Below are 18,301 nucleotides of genomic sequence, written 5' to 3' on the forward strand. Positions count from 1 at the left end.
TATATATATATATGTATAACTGAATCACTTTGCTGTAGAGCAGAAATTAACACAACATTGTAAATCAACTATACTTCAATAACATACATTTTTTTAAAAAGAAGCATTTTTATTTTGCAGACTTTTTTTGATCATGTTTCCTCCCTGGTCAAAAAGAAGAGGGGGTATGGCGGTGTGTAGAGATCCAGGCAGGAAGAGAAAATAGGGCAGGTGGGAAAGACAGGGGAGTAGGGAAAGGAAGATGAGAAGAAAGTAACATTTCTACCCGGAACCTTTACGCAGGCTCTGCAACCAGCACGGAGGGGTAATGAGGATTCCTGCTGGACTTTCATCTCTAAGAGCTGGTAGCCCACTCGCTGCTACTTCTTCGCTCCTTAGAGGACCCTGACGGCCCCCACTGCCCTGGCAACCCTGAGTCCACAGCCAGAAGCCTCCACCAGGTCTCAGGTTTGTTTTCCTGGCAGGAGGTCAGGATCCCAGACAGAAAAGCTCCTCAGAAGTGTCTGACCTCTAACTAACGGACAAAAATTCCCCAACTCACAAAATGCATCTTTGAAGCTTTGAAAAGCTCTGGTTACTTACTACTGCCTCTGGGCAGACAGGCGCATCTTGAGCTGAGCGGCTGCGGAAAGATGAGTCACGTTGCTAATTTAGCAGGGACGGCAACATCAAACCTGGCAGATGCTCGCAGACAAGAGAGCAAACTCACGTGATGCGCCCACCTGAGGGGTCAGATACCAAAGGGGTCTCTCTGGAAGGCCTCCTGTTTCTGCTCCCACCCTCGAGCCTCACGGGGGTGCTTAGGAATACAGTGGCCCCATTTAGAGGTGGACACCCAGGGTCACACAGAATGAAGAGGTCCTGGGTCCAGGGGTCCAGCCCTGGTCCCTGGGCTGACTGCACCCCGCTCGTTGCTCCAGGCCATTGAAGCAGAAATTGTCACCAAGCGCCATCGGCCAGCACTCACCGGGGCATGAAGCAGCGCCTTGGCTTCCGTCTTGGTCATGGTGTTTCCCTCCAGGGGGAGGTGCTCTATCTTCCCGGTCTGGGCGAAGAGTAGGTGGGTCCCAGGTGGCAGGGGGATCACGGCGGTAGGAACTGAGGGTCCGTGGTGAACCGGGGGAGCCACTGTACTCAGACCTGGGTGGTGGGAGATGGCAATGAGTAAGGCCCCCGTGCAGTAGGAATGCACAAACGCACACGTGCGGGCGCGTGCACGGACTCACACACACGCACCCACACCGGGTCACGTCGCCTTCATGGCACCACAAACTGCACCGTCACATGTGCACATTTAATATCCGAAAGCACAAGGAGCAGGAAGACCTTAGTCAATCAAAGGGCATTTGTGATGAAGATGATGCAGGGCCAGAGTTTAACATTAAAGGTCGATTGGAAAAAAACAATGGCTCAGTCTCCCCGTTAATGGAACTAACCTGGCTATCGGTGCCCTGCTCTGCATATGGGCTGCAGCAGTGAACAAAAACAATGCAACAGCAGCAACCCTGAAACCCTGGCCACAGAGAGCTCGCACCCCAGCAGGAAGCTGCTGAGTATTTTCATGCTCGAGGAGACCATCTGAGTGGACTAGCCCCACTCACCCCATCCCACGGAGGTGGGAGGGTCTCAGACGCCACAAACGGGAACATAGGCCTTCTGGGCTTTCCAGAACGAAGTGATGGGCAGGGCTAATCCTCCCTCAGACTCGGCCTTGCCTCCTACCTGCTGACCTGGTGACCCAGCACAGCTCCTGGCTCACCTGACAAGAGAATGTCCCAGGAGGGGACAGGCAGCCTGTACTGCAGGTAAGGAACATGCAGTGGCTGTCGGGAAACCTGGGCCCCAGACCTGGCCCTGACACTCGCTGTGTGGACACGTCGTGGACCTTCCTGGGCTCGTTTCCTGCTCTCTGAAGTGAGAGAATGGGACCAGGTCATCACCGAGCTCATTTTCAGTTATTTCCTCTTGTCCATCTTGCCTGTTATACCCAACCAATGATATAAAACAATCTGGTGGACCTTTTTAATATCTCTGGAATCTATCCCTCCAAACTCACTGCCAGCATCTCAGGTCAGACCCTCGCCAGTTTCTCACCTGGATTAATTAGAAATACTGCAATTAATTAATTGCACCCGCCTCCCCACCACCAGGGTCTCACTCCTCCCTTTCAGCTCTTCTAAAACTGAAACCTGGTCACATCAGCGCCTGCTCGAAACCCTTCCTGGGCTCCCTCGGGACCAATCCAGACCCCTCAGCGGGGCACCTGATGTCCTTACCTCCATTCTGCTCCCCTCCCACAGGACACAGACCCCTGCGGGTTTCTTTCCTGCCTCTCCGCCTGTTCCTGCTGCCTGGACCACGGGTCTCCTCAACCCCTTCTCCCCAGCGCAGCTGACTCCTGACCCTGCTCAAAACCTTGGTTCTCACAGTACTGCTCTGCAAAGCCTTCCTGGGCTAGCCCGCAACCCCCCAAGCCACTGTGCTTCCTGGCCCACCTATTCTCTCTTAAGGTTCCTTTCCCTACCCTGCACCTGTTTACCTGTCCTCTGAGGTTCTGGGGCTGGCACTGGGGCTTCCTTCTGGGCTGCCAGCACTGACCACACCAATCTGACACTCAGTTAATGCTGGCTGGCTGGCGTAATGAAGATTGTGAGTGATCACTTGTCACTTCCCTTTTTTTGGCCGCCCCTCACAGTATGTGGGATCTTAGTTCCCCAACCAGGGACTGAACCCACGCCCCCCTGCACTGGAAGCGCGGAGTCTCAACCACTAGACCGCCAGGGAAGTCCCTGTAAGTTATCACTGCTTACTCAGCAGCCTCTTAGCAGCTTTGGGAAACTATCTGGTAGGGGATCAGTTTATGATTATTAGCTAAATGGAGAATGGAGAGGCAAGGATTGATTGTGTTAGATTTGGGTAATTTGTGACAATTACCATTTTCTACGCCTGGGACAGAATTTCAGAGCTGAGAAGCATCCTAGAGATTATTTTGCTTGAATCCGATGTTGAGGCCGACGATGCTGAGACTCAGGCAAGTATCTGTCCAGGGTCACAGAGCCTGGCCCCCAGCTCGGCGCCTTCCCACCGTCGCAGAACTATCTTGCAGAACCCTTTGCGGCTGTTTGCTCCTGGCGTTCTAAATGGACCGAGTACCTAAAGGTCCAGGAGCAACTGTGAAAGAGGCAAGTGTCCCAGGAAGAGAACAGTTCCACGCCTGAGTAAGCCCCTCCGTGCCTGGGGAGGGGCTCCGGTTGGTCTCTCCCATCCCTGCGCTGTGTGCCGGCGCAGAGCCGCTGGAATGCTGGGCCACCCACTGCAAGGTTTACCTCGGGGACCCCGGAGCACACATCCTCTCTGCTACCAATTGCAGCCTCAATGCAGCGGGTCCTGCCCATCATTTGCACAGAACAGGTTTGCACAAAACAAGAGGAGGAAAGGCTAAGAGGGAGGAGAGGGAAAGTGGGGAGAGAGATGGTGGGGGTGGGCAATGATGGGGAGATGGAAAAGGGGGCTGCAGAGGGGAGAAAGGGAGGGGGGGACGGGCTTCGAGCCAGTGGTGCAGGTCAGGATTTAGGGCAGGCAGAAAGTGCCAAGTGCACCTTTGGCAAGGGTCCCCAGCAAGCGTCCCCGGCGATGCTCGCAGGTGCTGAGACTTCCGGTCTCCAGCACTGTCCTCTGACTTACACGGTGGCCTCATCCCAGGCGTGGTCCTGGTGCCCTCCACCTCGCGGCCGTCGCGGTCCACACACCAGCAGTAGCCAGTGCTGCCATGGCACTGGGTGGGCGCGTAGTATCCGTGCTCATCACACTCGGGAACAAACAGTCCCGGAGGCCGGGGGCGCTGGAGGTCCACCGCCCCGAGGATGTGTTCTCGTTCATGCTGGCATCGGGTTTTCTCCACTTCTGTGAGAGAGGCGAGCAAAAGGGGGGTCATCAGCTCAAGTCCCCAAATCCAACTCAGAACCTCAGGAGCTGCCTGTTCACTACTGAGTTTTGTTTCATTAATTTAAAAAAATGTTTATTTTATTGACGTATAGTTGATTTACAATGTTATATTCGTTTCAGGTGTACAACATAGTGATTCAAAATTTTTATAGATTATACTCCATTTAAAGTTATTATAAAATATTGGCTATGCTCCCTATGCTGTACCATATATCCTTATAGCTTATTTTAAAAAATTTTTAATTTAATTTTTATTTTATATTGGAGAATAGTTGATCTACAATGTTGTTAGTTTCAGGTGTACAGCTAAGTGATTCAATTATACATATACATATGTCCATTCTTCTTCAGATTCTTTTCCCATATAGGTTATTACAGAGTATTGAGTAGAGTTCCCTGTGCTACACAGTAGGTCCTTGTTGATGGTCTATTTTATATATAGTCGTGTGTATATGTTAATCTCAAATGTTTTATTAATTAAAAAAAATTTAAACGTCATTATTATTTAGTGAATTTAACGGTCAAGAAGAGTATATCTACATTTTCTTCTCCTTCCTAGGCCATTTTTTTTTTCAGTTTTGAAAAACTGAGGCAAACTGACATAACATAAAATCAACCTTTTTTTTTTTTTCTTTCTGGCAGCACCCCGCGGCTTGTGGGATCTTAGCTCCCCGACCAGGGATCGACCCCGGGCCCTCGGCAGTGAAAGCACCGGGTCCTAACCCCTGGACCGCCAGGGAAGTCCCCAAATCGACCACTTTACAGTGAACAAGGCAGTGGCATCAGTACAGTCACAACGCTGAGTGGCCGCCTCCTTCCTCTGGCACCGACGCATTTCCTCACCTCCAAAGGAAACCCCAGACCTATTAAATGGTTGTCTCCACTTCCTCCTTCATCCCAGCCCCTGGCAACCGCCAGTCTGCATCGGTCTCTATGGATTTACCTATATTCTGATTATTTCACATAAATGGGATCGTACGATATGCGACCTTTCGGGTCCGGCTGCGTTCACTCAGCAGAACGTTTTCAAGGTTCATCCATGTTGTAGCCATGTAATAGGACTTCATTATTTTATCTTTTTAAGATTTTGTTTGTGTGTGTGTGCGGTACGCGGGCCTCTCACTGTTGTGGCCTCTCCCGTTGCGGAGCACAGGCTCAGGACGCGCAGGCCCAGCGGCCACAGCCCACGGGCCCAGCCGCTCCGCGGCATGTGGGATCTTCCCGGCCCGGGGCACGAACCCGTGTCCCCTGCATCGGCAGGCGGACTCTCAACCACTGCGCCACCAGGGAAGCCCTAAGATTTTTTATTTATTTATTTTTTTGGCTGCACCACGCGGCATGTGGGATCTTAGTTCCCTGACCAGAGATCGAAGCCGCGTCCCCTGCAGTGGAAGCTCAGAGTCTTAACCACTGGGACCGCCAGGGAAGTCCCAGTACTTTGTTCTTTTTTGTGGCTGAATAATATACTATTGCATGGCTACACCACATTTTGTTTATCCATTCATCACTCGATGGACAGCACTGACATTTGTTTTAAGAAATTTCAAGTGTTTCTTAAATTTGTCCTTTTTATCATCACCAGCTTCTTGATTATCCACACTGAGTCTGGGTCAAAGATTTGGGGGACCAAAGATCACAGGGCACATTTACCAATATTTGTATGTTTCCTTTTAATTACGTGCTAGTGTTTGGCATGAAACATGGCCTTTTGACTGTGTAACTCAGATCCCAAGGCTGGGAAATACTGCTCTATCTTTGGGAAATTGCTGATGAGAAGCTATGAACTGGAGTAAACTCCCATGTTTATAGAGTTGTAAGTGGCAGAGTTGCAGCTGCTTCCACGCTGGCTAGACTCCAGCCACCACAGCATCCAGCCAGGCCAGCGCTGCCATCATCTCTGAGGCAACCGCCACCCAAAGCGATGCCCAGACACTGCCGAGAGCCACACTTCAGCCAAACTGAACCACGTCTGCTGCCCCTCTCCTGCGGGCCTTTCCATGCGCCGTTCATTGTGTGACTCCCCGCCCACCCCCGCCTCCTGCCCGGTGAATCCTTCAAGAATCAGCTCAGGCATGTGCTTCTCGGGCCCTCCAAGAGCTCCCAGGATGCTCTGGGCTCGCCCGCCCTGTGACTCTCATCACACTGATGCTGAGACTCTAAGGCTGTTCCTGGTCTGTCTCCCTGAGCAGATTCCAGCCTCTGAGAAGGTAATGAGGGACTGCATCCCCTTAACCTTGACTTAGGAAGCCCCTCCTGGGCTGGAGTGGGGATGGACATGGGAATAAACCCCAGGCCCTGCCCTCAAGGAGCTCCCAGTCTGCAGGGAAGGGAACAAGCAAACACACAGTAACAATCCAATGAGTCAGTGTCTTGACAGAAGAGCCCAGGACACAGCACATACACACAAGAGGTCCTCTCTGTAGGGCTTGGAGAGCAAAGGCGTGCTGGAGTGCGTTTTTTTGATCTATACTGGAAGATTGTGGTTATATAATCGAGGGCAGGGCTCCACTGACTTTTCCTGCTAAGGAGCAGAGAATAATTATTTTTGGTTATATGGGCCATATGGTCTCTGTCACAACTCAACTCTGTGGATGTGGCATGAAAGCATCCAAGTTTAATACATATTGTAAATGAATGAGTGTGCCAATAAAACTTTATTTACAAACAGTGGGCCAGATTTGGCCTGTGGGTCTGTAGCTGTCAACCCCTGCTCTAGGGCATTGCTAGTTATGTTAGGGAGAAATCTTATATAAATACTCTAGTTAATATATTAATGTGTATTAATATATTACTGTGTTCATAATATATATATTGTAATAATAGAGTATATAATAATATATTACATATTTCACAGAATTTCGTGTCTGAAAAATGTTTTTGATCCTCAGTTCCACCACTTCTGGCCCTGTCAGCAATGCTGGTTGACCAGCGATGGCAGGAGTAACTAATCCCACGGTATTATTTGAGGCGTGAGCAGAATGTGATGAGACAATGTGAACGGCTGGAATTTTAAGTCTTGCACTCCAGCATTCATCTGTGACTGTATCTACGCCAGATGACAGAAGGAAAACAAGTCTGTGGGCCACAGATAATTTCGGGGAGTGAGTTAAGCTAACGTGTGTGTGTCACCGTTGCCATAACACGTTCAGTGAGCAGGGGGCGTCCTAGGCACTGGGCATGTGGGTGCAGAGGGCCCGGGGCTGGGCTAGGAGTCCAGAGACCCGGGTTCTAGCGTTCATCTGTGACTGTATCACACAAGAGATCCTCTCTGTAGGGCTTGGAGAGCAAAAGCATGCTGGAGTGCTTTTCTGATCTTTACTGGACGTTTGTGGTTATACGATCGAGGGCACGGCTCCACTGACTTTTCCTGCTAAGGGGCAGAGAATAAATATTTTTGCTTATGTGGGCCATATGGTCTCTGTCACAACTCAACTCTGTGGATGTGGCATGAAAGCATCCAAGTTTAATACATATAGTAAATGAATGAGAGGGTGTTCACCCGGGACTGTATCTACACCAGGCCTTCACAGTGCATTCGGTGATGTGTTGCCGATGAACGTTTAAAGTGCCTTTGTGCTGCCAGTTCTCATGTCAGCCTGCTGGACACGGCTGGCCCCTCGATTAGAAACAGCGAGCCTGCCAGAAAAGTGTGTGTTGAACCTGGGAGGGGAAACTGGGTCTGCTTTCTCTTTTGTCCCAGAGGCTAATATAAAAAACAAAAATAAAAGGCCCTACTGTATAGCACAGGGAACTATATACAATATCCCGTGATAAACCATAATGGAAAAGAATATAAAAAAGAATGTATATATGTGTGTAACTGAGCCACTTTGCTGCACAGCAGAAATTAACACAACATTGTAAATCAACTACACTTCAATTAAAAAAATAAAATTAAAAACAACAACAACAACAAAACGTATTTGATGTAGGAAGAGCCAAACAAAGACACAAATAAGCCGTCTGGTTGATGATAAAAATATTGGTTTTCTTCACTCACTCTTAGATGTAGGGCTTGTTTACTTCCTCAGTATCTTACATTTGTACAGGGCTTTAGTTTCTGTACAAGCTGTCTCTGCTCACAAATCGTTCACTTAATTCTCACCATAATCCTATGCAACAGGCAACTACGGTTTTTACGTCAAATGAGAGAACGGAAGCTCAGATTGGCTTCCCCAGGCCACAGCAGTAGCGAGTGGCTCAGCTCAAGCTAGAACCCGGGTCTCTGGATTCCTAGCCCAGCCCCGGGCCCTCTGCACCCACATGCCCAGTGCCTAGGACACCCCCCGCACACTGAATGTGTTATGGCAACGGTGACACACACAAGTTAGCTTAACACACTCCCCCAAATTGTCTGTGGCCCACAGACTTGTTTCCCTTCCATCAACATATGTGTATGGTGCCGCCTTTCCAGCTAGAAAACAGGCTTGGTATTCTGTGTACTGTCAACCAAATGAAACTTTTAAGGGAGGAAGGGGTACCTCCCTTGTACGCGGCTGACAGTTTTGGGTTAGCCAATACACAAAATCTCAAGTGATCTAGGATTTCCAGTGGAGCTGTATCTCAACTGTATCTTTTTTTTTTTTAACATCTTTATTGGGGTATAATTGCTTTGCAATGGTGTGTTAGTTTCTGCTTTATAACAAAGTGAATCAGTTATACATATACATATGTTCCCATATGTCTTCCCTCTTGCTCAACTGTATCTTAAGTGCTGTATCTTGAACTTATATTAAGGTGGGGGAGACCTCAGTTGTGACTCAGGAAACAGAATTTCAAGTGTGTGGTTTTTTTGTTTTTTGGCCGCTCTGCGTGGCTTGTGGGATCTCAGTTCCCAGACCAGGGATTGAACCTGCGCCCTCGGCAGTGAAAGCACCGAGTCCTAACCACTGGCCCGCCAGGGAAATTCCCCAAGTGTGTCTATGGAAAGCTGTGATATCACTGTGTTCCCTGGGATGGCTTCTCAGCCTGGCCCACAGCAGCCCCTGTGGGTGTCTCCTGCTCAAGGCTCCAGGCTCCCACAGGGAATGTCCCACTGTGGGTGGGGTGGGGAAGGGCTAATAAAGACACGTCGGCCTTGCTTCTGGTTGATAAAATAACTGAGGCAAGATTCTCTTTGTTCACCTAGTTTAATCTGCTCGGGGGGAGGAAGCATCCGAGACCTGATACTTATCCAGGGAACAGCAGGGAGTCTGGGGTGACTCTTCTCAAATTGGGGACAAAGAGAATGAGAGGAAAAGGAAATAGATGGAGAAGAAAAAAAGCACATGTTTTTGTCTCTTGATTTACATCCCATTCCCTTGCCTAATTAAACTTCTTCCTAGGTGTTAATTCAAATAAATAGCTCTTGTAGCCTCTGATATACTCAGTGGGATGGAGGAACTCGCTGGGGGGGGGGGTTCCGTTTATTCAACCTCTTCCTGCACAGTCCAGCCCCCTCCGTAAGGGGCCATCTGCTCCCGGTGGCACTGCCACACACACGCATCTTGGGATGAGCTAACATGGGCGTGGTGAAACCATGCCTGGTCTCTGCTGGGTTTGAGATTTTGGGCTCCTAGCCTCATCTCATTAACTGCCAAATGGACCCTTGTTAGTCCAAGATTGCCAAGTTTCCAAGAATGGGAATCTACAAGTAAAAGAACAATACCCATCTGATGTGAGGTTTACTAAGGACACCGCCACAATCTCCACCACCGATGATGATGATGATGGTGGTAAAAATCTCTCTACTTATGAACTCTCTTCAGGTCCCTTCCCAACATTTGCCCCCAATCCTTACAGGACTGGTGAGGAAGGAGAATGCCCAGAAAGGGGGAAATAAACTAGCAATTGGCAAAGGGCAAAAGGGGAGGGGAAGGCAGAAAGGTCATAAAGCATCAGGAAGAGAAAATGCACCTCTAGCCTGTCGGCACCTGTGCCGTCTCATCGTGTGAAACTGCGTCTTTGGGTTTTACTCCCGTCTCCTCGGCCCACCCCCTGCATCCTTCCTCTCCTGACACCCCATAAGTGTGGGCCTTTTTTGGGGGGGGGCCCATTGTGTGGCTTGCAGGGTCTTAGTTCCCCGACCGGGGATCGAACCCGTATCCCCTGCAGTGGAAGCGCAGAGTCCTAACAACTGGACTGCCAGGGAATTCCCTAGTGTGGGCTTTTTAAATTTGTGTATCTCTCAGATCAGGAACCCCATAGACCCTTGAATCATTTATGTATTTGTTATAAGCATTTACTGAAACCTCTGCGAGCCAGGTGCCCTGCAGGCTGCGGGCACTGTCGCTAGATACGAGGGCCCTGGGAGTTCACAGGACCCCACCAGGGTAACGCATTGTGAGAAGTGGCTGGTAGCGGTCGAACAGGCTGCTTGGGAGCTGAGAGGAGGACCACCTCGGTCAAGGGGTCACCTGACACCGAGGGCAATCAATCTCTGCAGTGTTCCTAATACACCCCTAATGCTCTGCGCGGTTGAACCCAGTGGCCTGGGTGTAGGACTCACCTCAAGCTGGGGGTTTTCAGGCCGTGCATGGAGGAGGATAAAGAAGCCAGGAAATTCAGGATATTGGTGAGGGCGGTGACATGATGCTTCTTGGGGTTACGGTGAGAGGACTTCGAGAAAAAGAAGGGATGGAGAAGCCGACTTGGAAATGAGGCTGTGTGAGGCTGCAAGGCAGGGAGGTAGTGGCCAGAGGGGGCCACGGGCCTCAAGACCATAGGAGTTCTCCAGCCTCTGGGGGCCTGGTTTTCGGGATCCTCTACGTCCTGACCTCACCTGAGCTGCTTAACGGTATCTCGTCCCCACTATTCCTCCCCATCTCCTGTTCAAATCCTACCCATCTTCCAAGGCCAAATCCTACTTCTCACGCTTTCCCTCACTTCCCTAGCCCACCTGGATCTCCCCTCCCAGCCACGAGTTACCACTTCCAGACTCGCTATAGTTTCAAGTGCTCTCTTTTCCTGCACAGGGACAGTGTGAGCTCCTCCTGAGCGCAGACGTTACTGTTTATGTGCCGAGTACAGTGACAGGCACATCACAGATGCTTAAGAAATATTTAGCAGTTGATCTTGGCTAGTTAGCCAGGTGCCTTGGGCAAGTTAGTAGCCTGTCTAAACCCTCATCCATTCAATGAGGTTCATCGTACCCCCAGTGACACATACCAGACAATGATGGAGAAAACTAAGAGGTGTGGTACCCTGGACACCAAAAGAAGAAAGTGTTTTAGGCGGGAAGGTGAGGTCAACTGTACCAAGCGCTGCTAAGAAATGGGGGCAGGGCTAAGATCTAACAAAGTGAAGGTCATTGCTGGCTTTTACAGGAGCAGTTCCAGGGTGGGGAGGGGGGTTGGGGGACGGTAGGGCAAAGCTGGCTGCAGTGGTGAAACTGAGCAGGACCCTGTGTGGCTCCTGGGCACAAAAGCCTTCCTGTGTCCCCCCCCCCATGTCTTAATTACAGGAAATAGGCTTCATTCAACCTCCAAGACCTTCCCTGAGTTCCAAAGGGCAGGTTCAGACCGTTGCTAATCAGGGAAGGGAGGGGATGCAGAGACAAGAGAGGAACAGTCAAGAAACAATAGCGCAGCCTTGGGGCAGGGTCCTGGTTCCCCCTCAAGGGATACACAGAACAGTATCTTTTAACTGTTTTGCAGACACTGAAACCCTCACCAGGTGGAGGAAGTTAACTGTTTGCTGCCCACAAGCACTAGACCCCAGACTGGTTGGAACCAGAAGGTTGATGATGCAGACTCCCGCTTACCTCACCACCAACCAATCAGAAGAAGGTCCACGAGCTGATCACACCCTCTTTGAACCATTGCTATAAAACTCCTCACTACTCCCTCCAGGTCAGGACACACAGTATTGAGGGCATTAGCCCACTGTGTCCCCCTTTGCCTGGCAAAGCAATAAAGCTCCTCTTTTCTACTTCACCCAAAACTCTGTCTCCGAGATATAATTGGGTATCGGGGTACAGAGGCTGGATTTGGCTTCAGTAGTTCAAGAGGGAATGGGAGGCTCTGGGAAGAGGGTAACAGCCTAGTTTTAGAATCTAATTAAAGACAGAATAGCTACAAAGCCATGGGCAACATTTACAATGAAACGAGGTGACCAGGTTGTCCTATAAACCCCCAGACACAAGCAGGGGTCACAAAGCCCCCCTGGTGTCAGCGTCTGTGTAGAGAAAGGAGAGGGAAGCGGCAGGGCATCTAACAGTTCTGGGAACAGGAGAACCCAAAGAGCTAACAGGTGCTCAGCTGGAAAGTGAGCCAATTTGAAAATGGCAGCTGAAACTTTGGAGGGATTTTTCTACTCCAAGGTGGAATGTAAAGCCAACAGCAGCTGGAAGATCTAGCCCCTACTGGGGAGAAAGTGCTGGGAATGGAATCAAAACTAAGGAGGATGAAGATGACACGTACAAGGAAAGAGAAGGTCCGGCGGGGGAGGGGAGCAGAGCCAGGAAATTGTAATGTAAGCTGAAATATTTTTAAACACTTCACCAAAAGAGCAGAAGAGGAAGCTCTGTGTCGCTAGAAAAAGCTATCTGCACCAAGCGTCTTTCAGAAAGTTCAGGAAAACTAAAACTCTCATAAAAATGAACAACAGAAAAGTATGGAAGGCAAATCCAACACAAAGTTACTGTAAGGAAAAAGGATATAAAAGGATAGTCAGGAGTACAACAACCCTACAGAGAGTGAAAGCTTGCCAAAAAGATGTGCTAACGGATCAAAACTGTAATCGTCTATTGGGTTGGCCAAAAAGTTCGTTAGGGTTTTTCTATAAGATATTATGAAAAAACCCAAACGAACCTTTGGCCTGCCCAATATTTCAAGTTAAGCGAAAAGACAGTAGAAAATGATTAAAAAAACAGGAAAGAACAAAATGAATCAGCATTTGAAAAACTCAAAAATGAGGCAACAGAATTCAGGGAAGAAGTAGAAACTTTTAACAAAGAATCATTTCAGAAATGAAGACTCAACTAGACGGAACACAAAGTGAATAAACAGAACAGAGTATGCCTTAGGAGAAACAGAAGGTGGAAGCAAGGAAAACGTTTAAAGAAAAAAAGAAAGGATATCAAACAAATTTAGGAGATTCGGGCGAATACTGGAGACAGGCAAAGAAGGTTCAATACGCAAAATGGAAGTCCCTAAAAAATAACCCAAAGCAAAAGGAAAGAGAACAGAAACTAAAATTCCAGAAAACTTTCCTGAAATTAAAAGATGTGAAATGACAAATTGAAAAAGCACACCGTGTAACTAAGACCCAGAAAAACCAACACCAACTCATATTCTAGTAAACGTGTTGAACTTTTGAAGGGAACTATGGAAGAGAAAGAAAAAGAATCCTTTGGGCACCCAGGTAAGAAGGGGGAAATTATCTTCCGATGATCATTTGCCCTTTGGACAGCCATGCTTTATGTCAGAGGAATATTTGAGATAGTCAGAGAAAGAAAATGAACCAAGGAATACTGTTTTCATGAGCCCTTCCCTAGAAATTTACTAGAGAACAAGCTTCTGACAACCAAATAACTAGAGAGGCATTGACGTAAGGACTAGTAACAAGCAATAAAGAGTGACTTGCTGAACTAAGACCCAATGAGGGTTCGAAGTGAGAGAACAAAGGGACTTCCCTGTCGGTCCAGTGGTTGAGACTCCATGCTTCCACTGCAGGGGGCGTGGGTTTGATCCCTGGTTGGTTAACTAAGATCCCACGTGCTGCAGAGCGCAGCCAAAAAACAAAAACAAACGAAGTGAGAGAATATAGTAGGTGTTGGTTACACGTAGATGCCCAGGCAATGTAGATATAACTACAAAAATAGGAGGGCACGTGCAAAAAATTTTAATTGTTCTAAGAAATTGTATTGGTGGTATGTAGTATTTGAATTCTCAGCCTGTTATGTGTGTAATGTGGAATAAAGTAAATACGGACTTATGGTCTATTCTAATTCTTACATCCACTGTGCCCTTGAGAACCAGAATTCTCAGTGTGGAAGAAAGGAGATATGGATATAATCTAGACGGGGTAAAGGAAAAACGCTGTGGTCATGTATCTGAATTGGAACTATCAACACGGACTCATGAATTCCTAGCTCTGTCTGAACATTTCTACTGCTTAGATTGTGGTCCTGCAATGCTATTTCCCACTAAAAGAAGAGCTTCATGGAAAAAAGGCTGGTTCTAGTTCAGAGAGCAAGGAAGATATTAAAGACCACAGTGGACCCTCTGTATCTGCAAGGTTCCACATCCTTGGATTCAACCAACTACAGATCGAATATATTAGAAAAAAAAATCCCAGAAAGTTCCAAAAAGCAAAATTTGAATTTGCCACACAATCTACATAGCATTTTCATTGTATTTACAACTATTTACATAGCATTTACATTATTTTTACAATTTTTACATACCATTTACATTGTATTTATAATTATTTACATACCATTTACATTGTATTAGGTATTGTAAGTAATCTAGAGATGATTTAAAGTATCGGGAAGGATGTGGATAGGTTATATGAAAATACTACACCATTTTATACAAGAGATTTGAGCGTCTGTGGATTTTACTATCCTCAGGGGTTCTGGAACCAGACCCCCATGGATACGGAGGGTTGACTATACTAGGATCATGTCAAAAGGACCAGAGGCCAAACTGAAGAGGTTCCCATGGGCCAAAGATGGGACTCTGAATCACAATGAGAATAATGATTACAACCAATCGATACCCATGAGTCTATAATGCTATTAAAAAACTAACAATTAATTAGCAAACTTCATTGGCTAATAAGGAATCAATCTGTTATCTTGTCAACCAGTAAGAAAAAAAAAAGGGAAAGATCCAAGCATTTATCCTGCCTTTTCTTTATGAGATGTACCACTGGGCATCCAAAGGGTAGATGAGGGGAAGCATTTCTTTATAAGTAGTCCAACTAATAAATGAAAAAAAATACCCCACCATGATGATAGAATTAGACTACTGCCATTTTGTTACCCACTAAACATTAATGGACCTAAGCAATGAGCATCAATTCCAACTAATAAAGGAGAAAGAAATGATAGAATTAACATCTCACCATTTGCCACTCCCTGGAAATTAATGGATCTAGGACATAATCATTAATGGCTCCTAACATCACCTGGAGTGAGACAAGCAGACTTTACGCTCTTCTGATGTAAGGGAAGACCACCAATTGTCTTGCCAAAAGGACTGAACCCAAGTCTGATCATGCCTCTGGACTCACCTGCCAGTTTGCAGACTATATGGAGAACAGAGAAGCGTGTTGAACTGCCCCAGACTGTAGGAAATTACAGCTCAAAAGTCTTGGGTTCTTCAACAGATAAACTTTAAGGACAAGAAAGGGATGGCAGAGGGAACTAGAGATAGAAAAACGAGCAACTCTAAATCTCTAGTGTCTAGGAATGTACATGTATGATGAAACAAGAAATGCAAGGAAGTGATTTCTGTGAAGGTGATGTTGGTGGTTACTTTTGGAGAGAAGGAGAAGGCAATGACTGGAACAGAGCACCTGCAGCAGCTTCTGGGGCTGCTGGTGAAGTTCTACTTCTTGACCTGAGTGGTAGTCACATGGGGGTTCACCTTAGCTATCCATCCTTGAGCTATCCATCTGTTCTATACGACTTTCTGCATCTATGTTTTATCTTACAATAAAACGGTAGAAAAAAGGAGAGAAAATGGGAGAAGAGGAAGCGGAAGTAGAACTCCAGACAACCCTCATGAGGAATTAAACACTATAAAAGGGAGGAGGAATGGGACGGCAGTTGGGGAGGAGTGGAGGCTCAAGGGAAGTCCTCATTTGTGTCTTTTTTTTTTTTTATTGCGGTACGCGGGCCTCTCACTGTTGTGGCCCCTCCCGCTGCGGAGCACCGGCTCCGGACGCGCAGGCTCAGCGGCCACGGCTCACGGGCCCAGCCGCTCCGCGGCACGTGGGATCCTCCCGGACCGGGGCACGAACCCGCGTCCCCTGCATCGGCAGGAGGACTCTCTACCACTGCGTACCAGGGAAGCCCCTCATTTGTGTCTTTTGGATGAGAAATGGCTTCTCTGCAGGCTGATTGGAATTATCCAGTAGAAATGGAAAGAATAACCATCCAGGATGGGGGAGGCTACCGCAGGAATGGCAATTTCATCTCAGACAAACAATAGTCTGGCACATTAAATTAATGTTGATTGGAAATTTATGATTTGACATTTGGTTAGTATTTAATATGTAAATGAGTTTTGCTTTTATAGTTATAAAAGAAGTTGATACCTAGATTTCTCCATAATAATCTAAGCGCACCCTGGAGATCTTAAAAATGTTTTTCTTTCAAAAAGCGTCTTACGCAATTTTGAGAAAAGTTGCCTTAGGAAATTCTTTTCTATAAAGAGTTCAAGAAACCTTTTGTAAACTAAGAAATTATTCGGACCTCATGTTCCTTATTTACAAAATAAAGGAGATGAATTACAGAATTTCTGGAGCCCTTTCCAGCTCTCAGTGGGAAATTCAAGTTTTCTAACAGTGGGTTTGCTTGAAACAAAGTGCAAACTGTAACACAAACAACAGACACACAGCAAACAAAAAGTACATGTTAAATTCTTCCTCAGCTTTCCTCCCTTTACAATTGTATTATCCTAAATGTTTTCCTCTTTCCATGCAGCCCTACTTTCTGACCTCTTTAATTACCTTCCTGTCTATAAATGGCTATGGGTCTGGAAGCAGTAAGCTGGTAAGCGGGCCTGGAGCCAAGCGTAAAGAAGAGTGACCAAGCATCCCCAGGTTTGGTACTTGTCCTTAAGAATTCGGCCTTTACGTCTCTAGCCCAGGATTCTTCATACTCCTCTTTCATCCTCTAATAAGCTCTCCTATATTCCAAACCTCTACCCAGTTCCATTCCCCCAGACCTGCCACCTCCTCATATTCCCACACTTAGGTAGTTCCCTTTCACACTGTAGGAGGGTTGGCCTGTGACTACCAGTATCAGCAGAAGTGACAGCATTGTCATTTCCAAGGTTAGGTTACAAAAGACTGTGGCTTCCATAAAAAAAGAATGAAATCATGCCATTTGTGGCAACATGGAGGGACCTAGAGATTATCATACTCAGTGAAATAAGTCAGAGAAAGACAAACATATATCACTTATATGTGGAATCTAAAAAAAAATGATACAAATGAACTTATTTACAAAACAGACTCACAGACATAGAAAACAAATTTATGGTTACCAAAGGGGAAAGGGGTGGGGGAGGGATAAATTAGGAGTTTGGGATGAACAGATACAGACCACTATATATAAAATAGGGAAACAATAAGGACCTACTGTGTAGCACAGGGAAATATATTCAGTAACTTGTAATAACCTATAATAGGAAAGAATCTGAAAAAGAATATATATATACATATATATAACTGAATCACTTTGCTCTACACTTGAAACTAATACAACATTGTAAATTAACTATACTTCAATGAAAAAATGCAAAAAAAGAAAAAAATCTTAAAAAAATTTTTTTTGAAAAAGACTGTGGCTTCCATCTTGGGCACACTCCCCTTCCTTACTTGCTCTGGAGGGAGCCAGCTGCCAGGTCTTAAGCACACTTAGGCAGCTCCGTGGGGAGACCCGTGCTATGAGGAACTGAGGTCCTCCGTCCAGCAGCCCGTAAGGCCTGCCAACCACCATAGGGATCCTTCAGCCCCAGATGAATCTCAGAGAAGATGGCAGCCCGGCTAAGGTCTTGACAACAACCTCTTGAGATACCTTGAACCCAGATCACCCAGCTAAGCTCCTGAAATCCCTGCCCCACAGAAACTGTGAGATAATATACATTTACTGCTTTAAGCTGCTAACTTTGGGGGACAATTTGTTACACAGAAATAGATAACTAACATGGCAGCTTTCAAACTTCCTGACCACAACCCATAGAAATGCTTTCCGCTCTGCAGTTCAGGACACACACGCATGCTTACACATACACACACATGCACACACTCAGCCATGCACTAGACAAGCATCCACAACTATTATTTCATGAAACAATACTTATTCCTACTGCATATATTCGGCATACTCTATTTTCTCGATTATTGTTTTTTTTCATTCCATTCCATTTTAAAGAAAATGGTAATAGTGCCCCGCTGAGCTGACTTCACAATCCACACATGCATTTTGGGCAAAGAGTGCAGAAGGACAGTGGAGAACAAATCATCATTTCTTTTGTTTTGTTTATCATTGGCTGATACTGCAGCAGCCATGACCTTAACTGACACACCCCTAAAGCTAGTTTAGTCTTTTATTTTTTTAAACTAGCCCCTCTGTATAGAGTAGGTACCCAAAACTGCTCAATGTCTAATCCCTACACTTCATTATGTTGGGTAATAG

At 46.8% G+C, this 18,301-nt stretch overlaps 1 protein-coding gene across 2 annotated transcripts in view; it reads right to left on the bottom strand.

The window, feature by feature from the left end:
- The window catches only part of NID1 (nidogen 1), a 93,694-nt gene that overhangs the window by 16,041 nt on the left and 59,352 nt on the right, over nt 1-18,301 (bottom strand). For both annotated transcript variants that reach the window (XM_082673374.1, XM_082673373.1), the window contains exons 13-14: nt 3,685-3,903; nt 968-1,140 (exon numbers count right to left, since the gene is read on the bottom strand). In XM_082673374.1, the coding sequence (XP_082529500.1) occupies nt 968-1,140; nt 3,685-3,903 (392 nt within the window). The remainder of the gene's footprint in view (nt 1-967; nt 1,141-3,684; nt 3,904-18,301) is intronic.

Source organism: Grampus griseus (assembly GCF_964374135.1).
Source record: "Grampus griseus genome assembly, chromosome: 16".
NCBI classification, from domain to species: domain Eukaryota; kingdom Metazoa; phylum Chordata; class Mammalia; order Artiodactyla; family Delphinidae; genus Grampus; species Grampus griseus.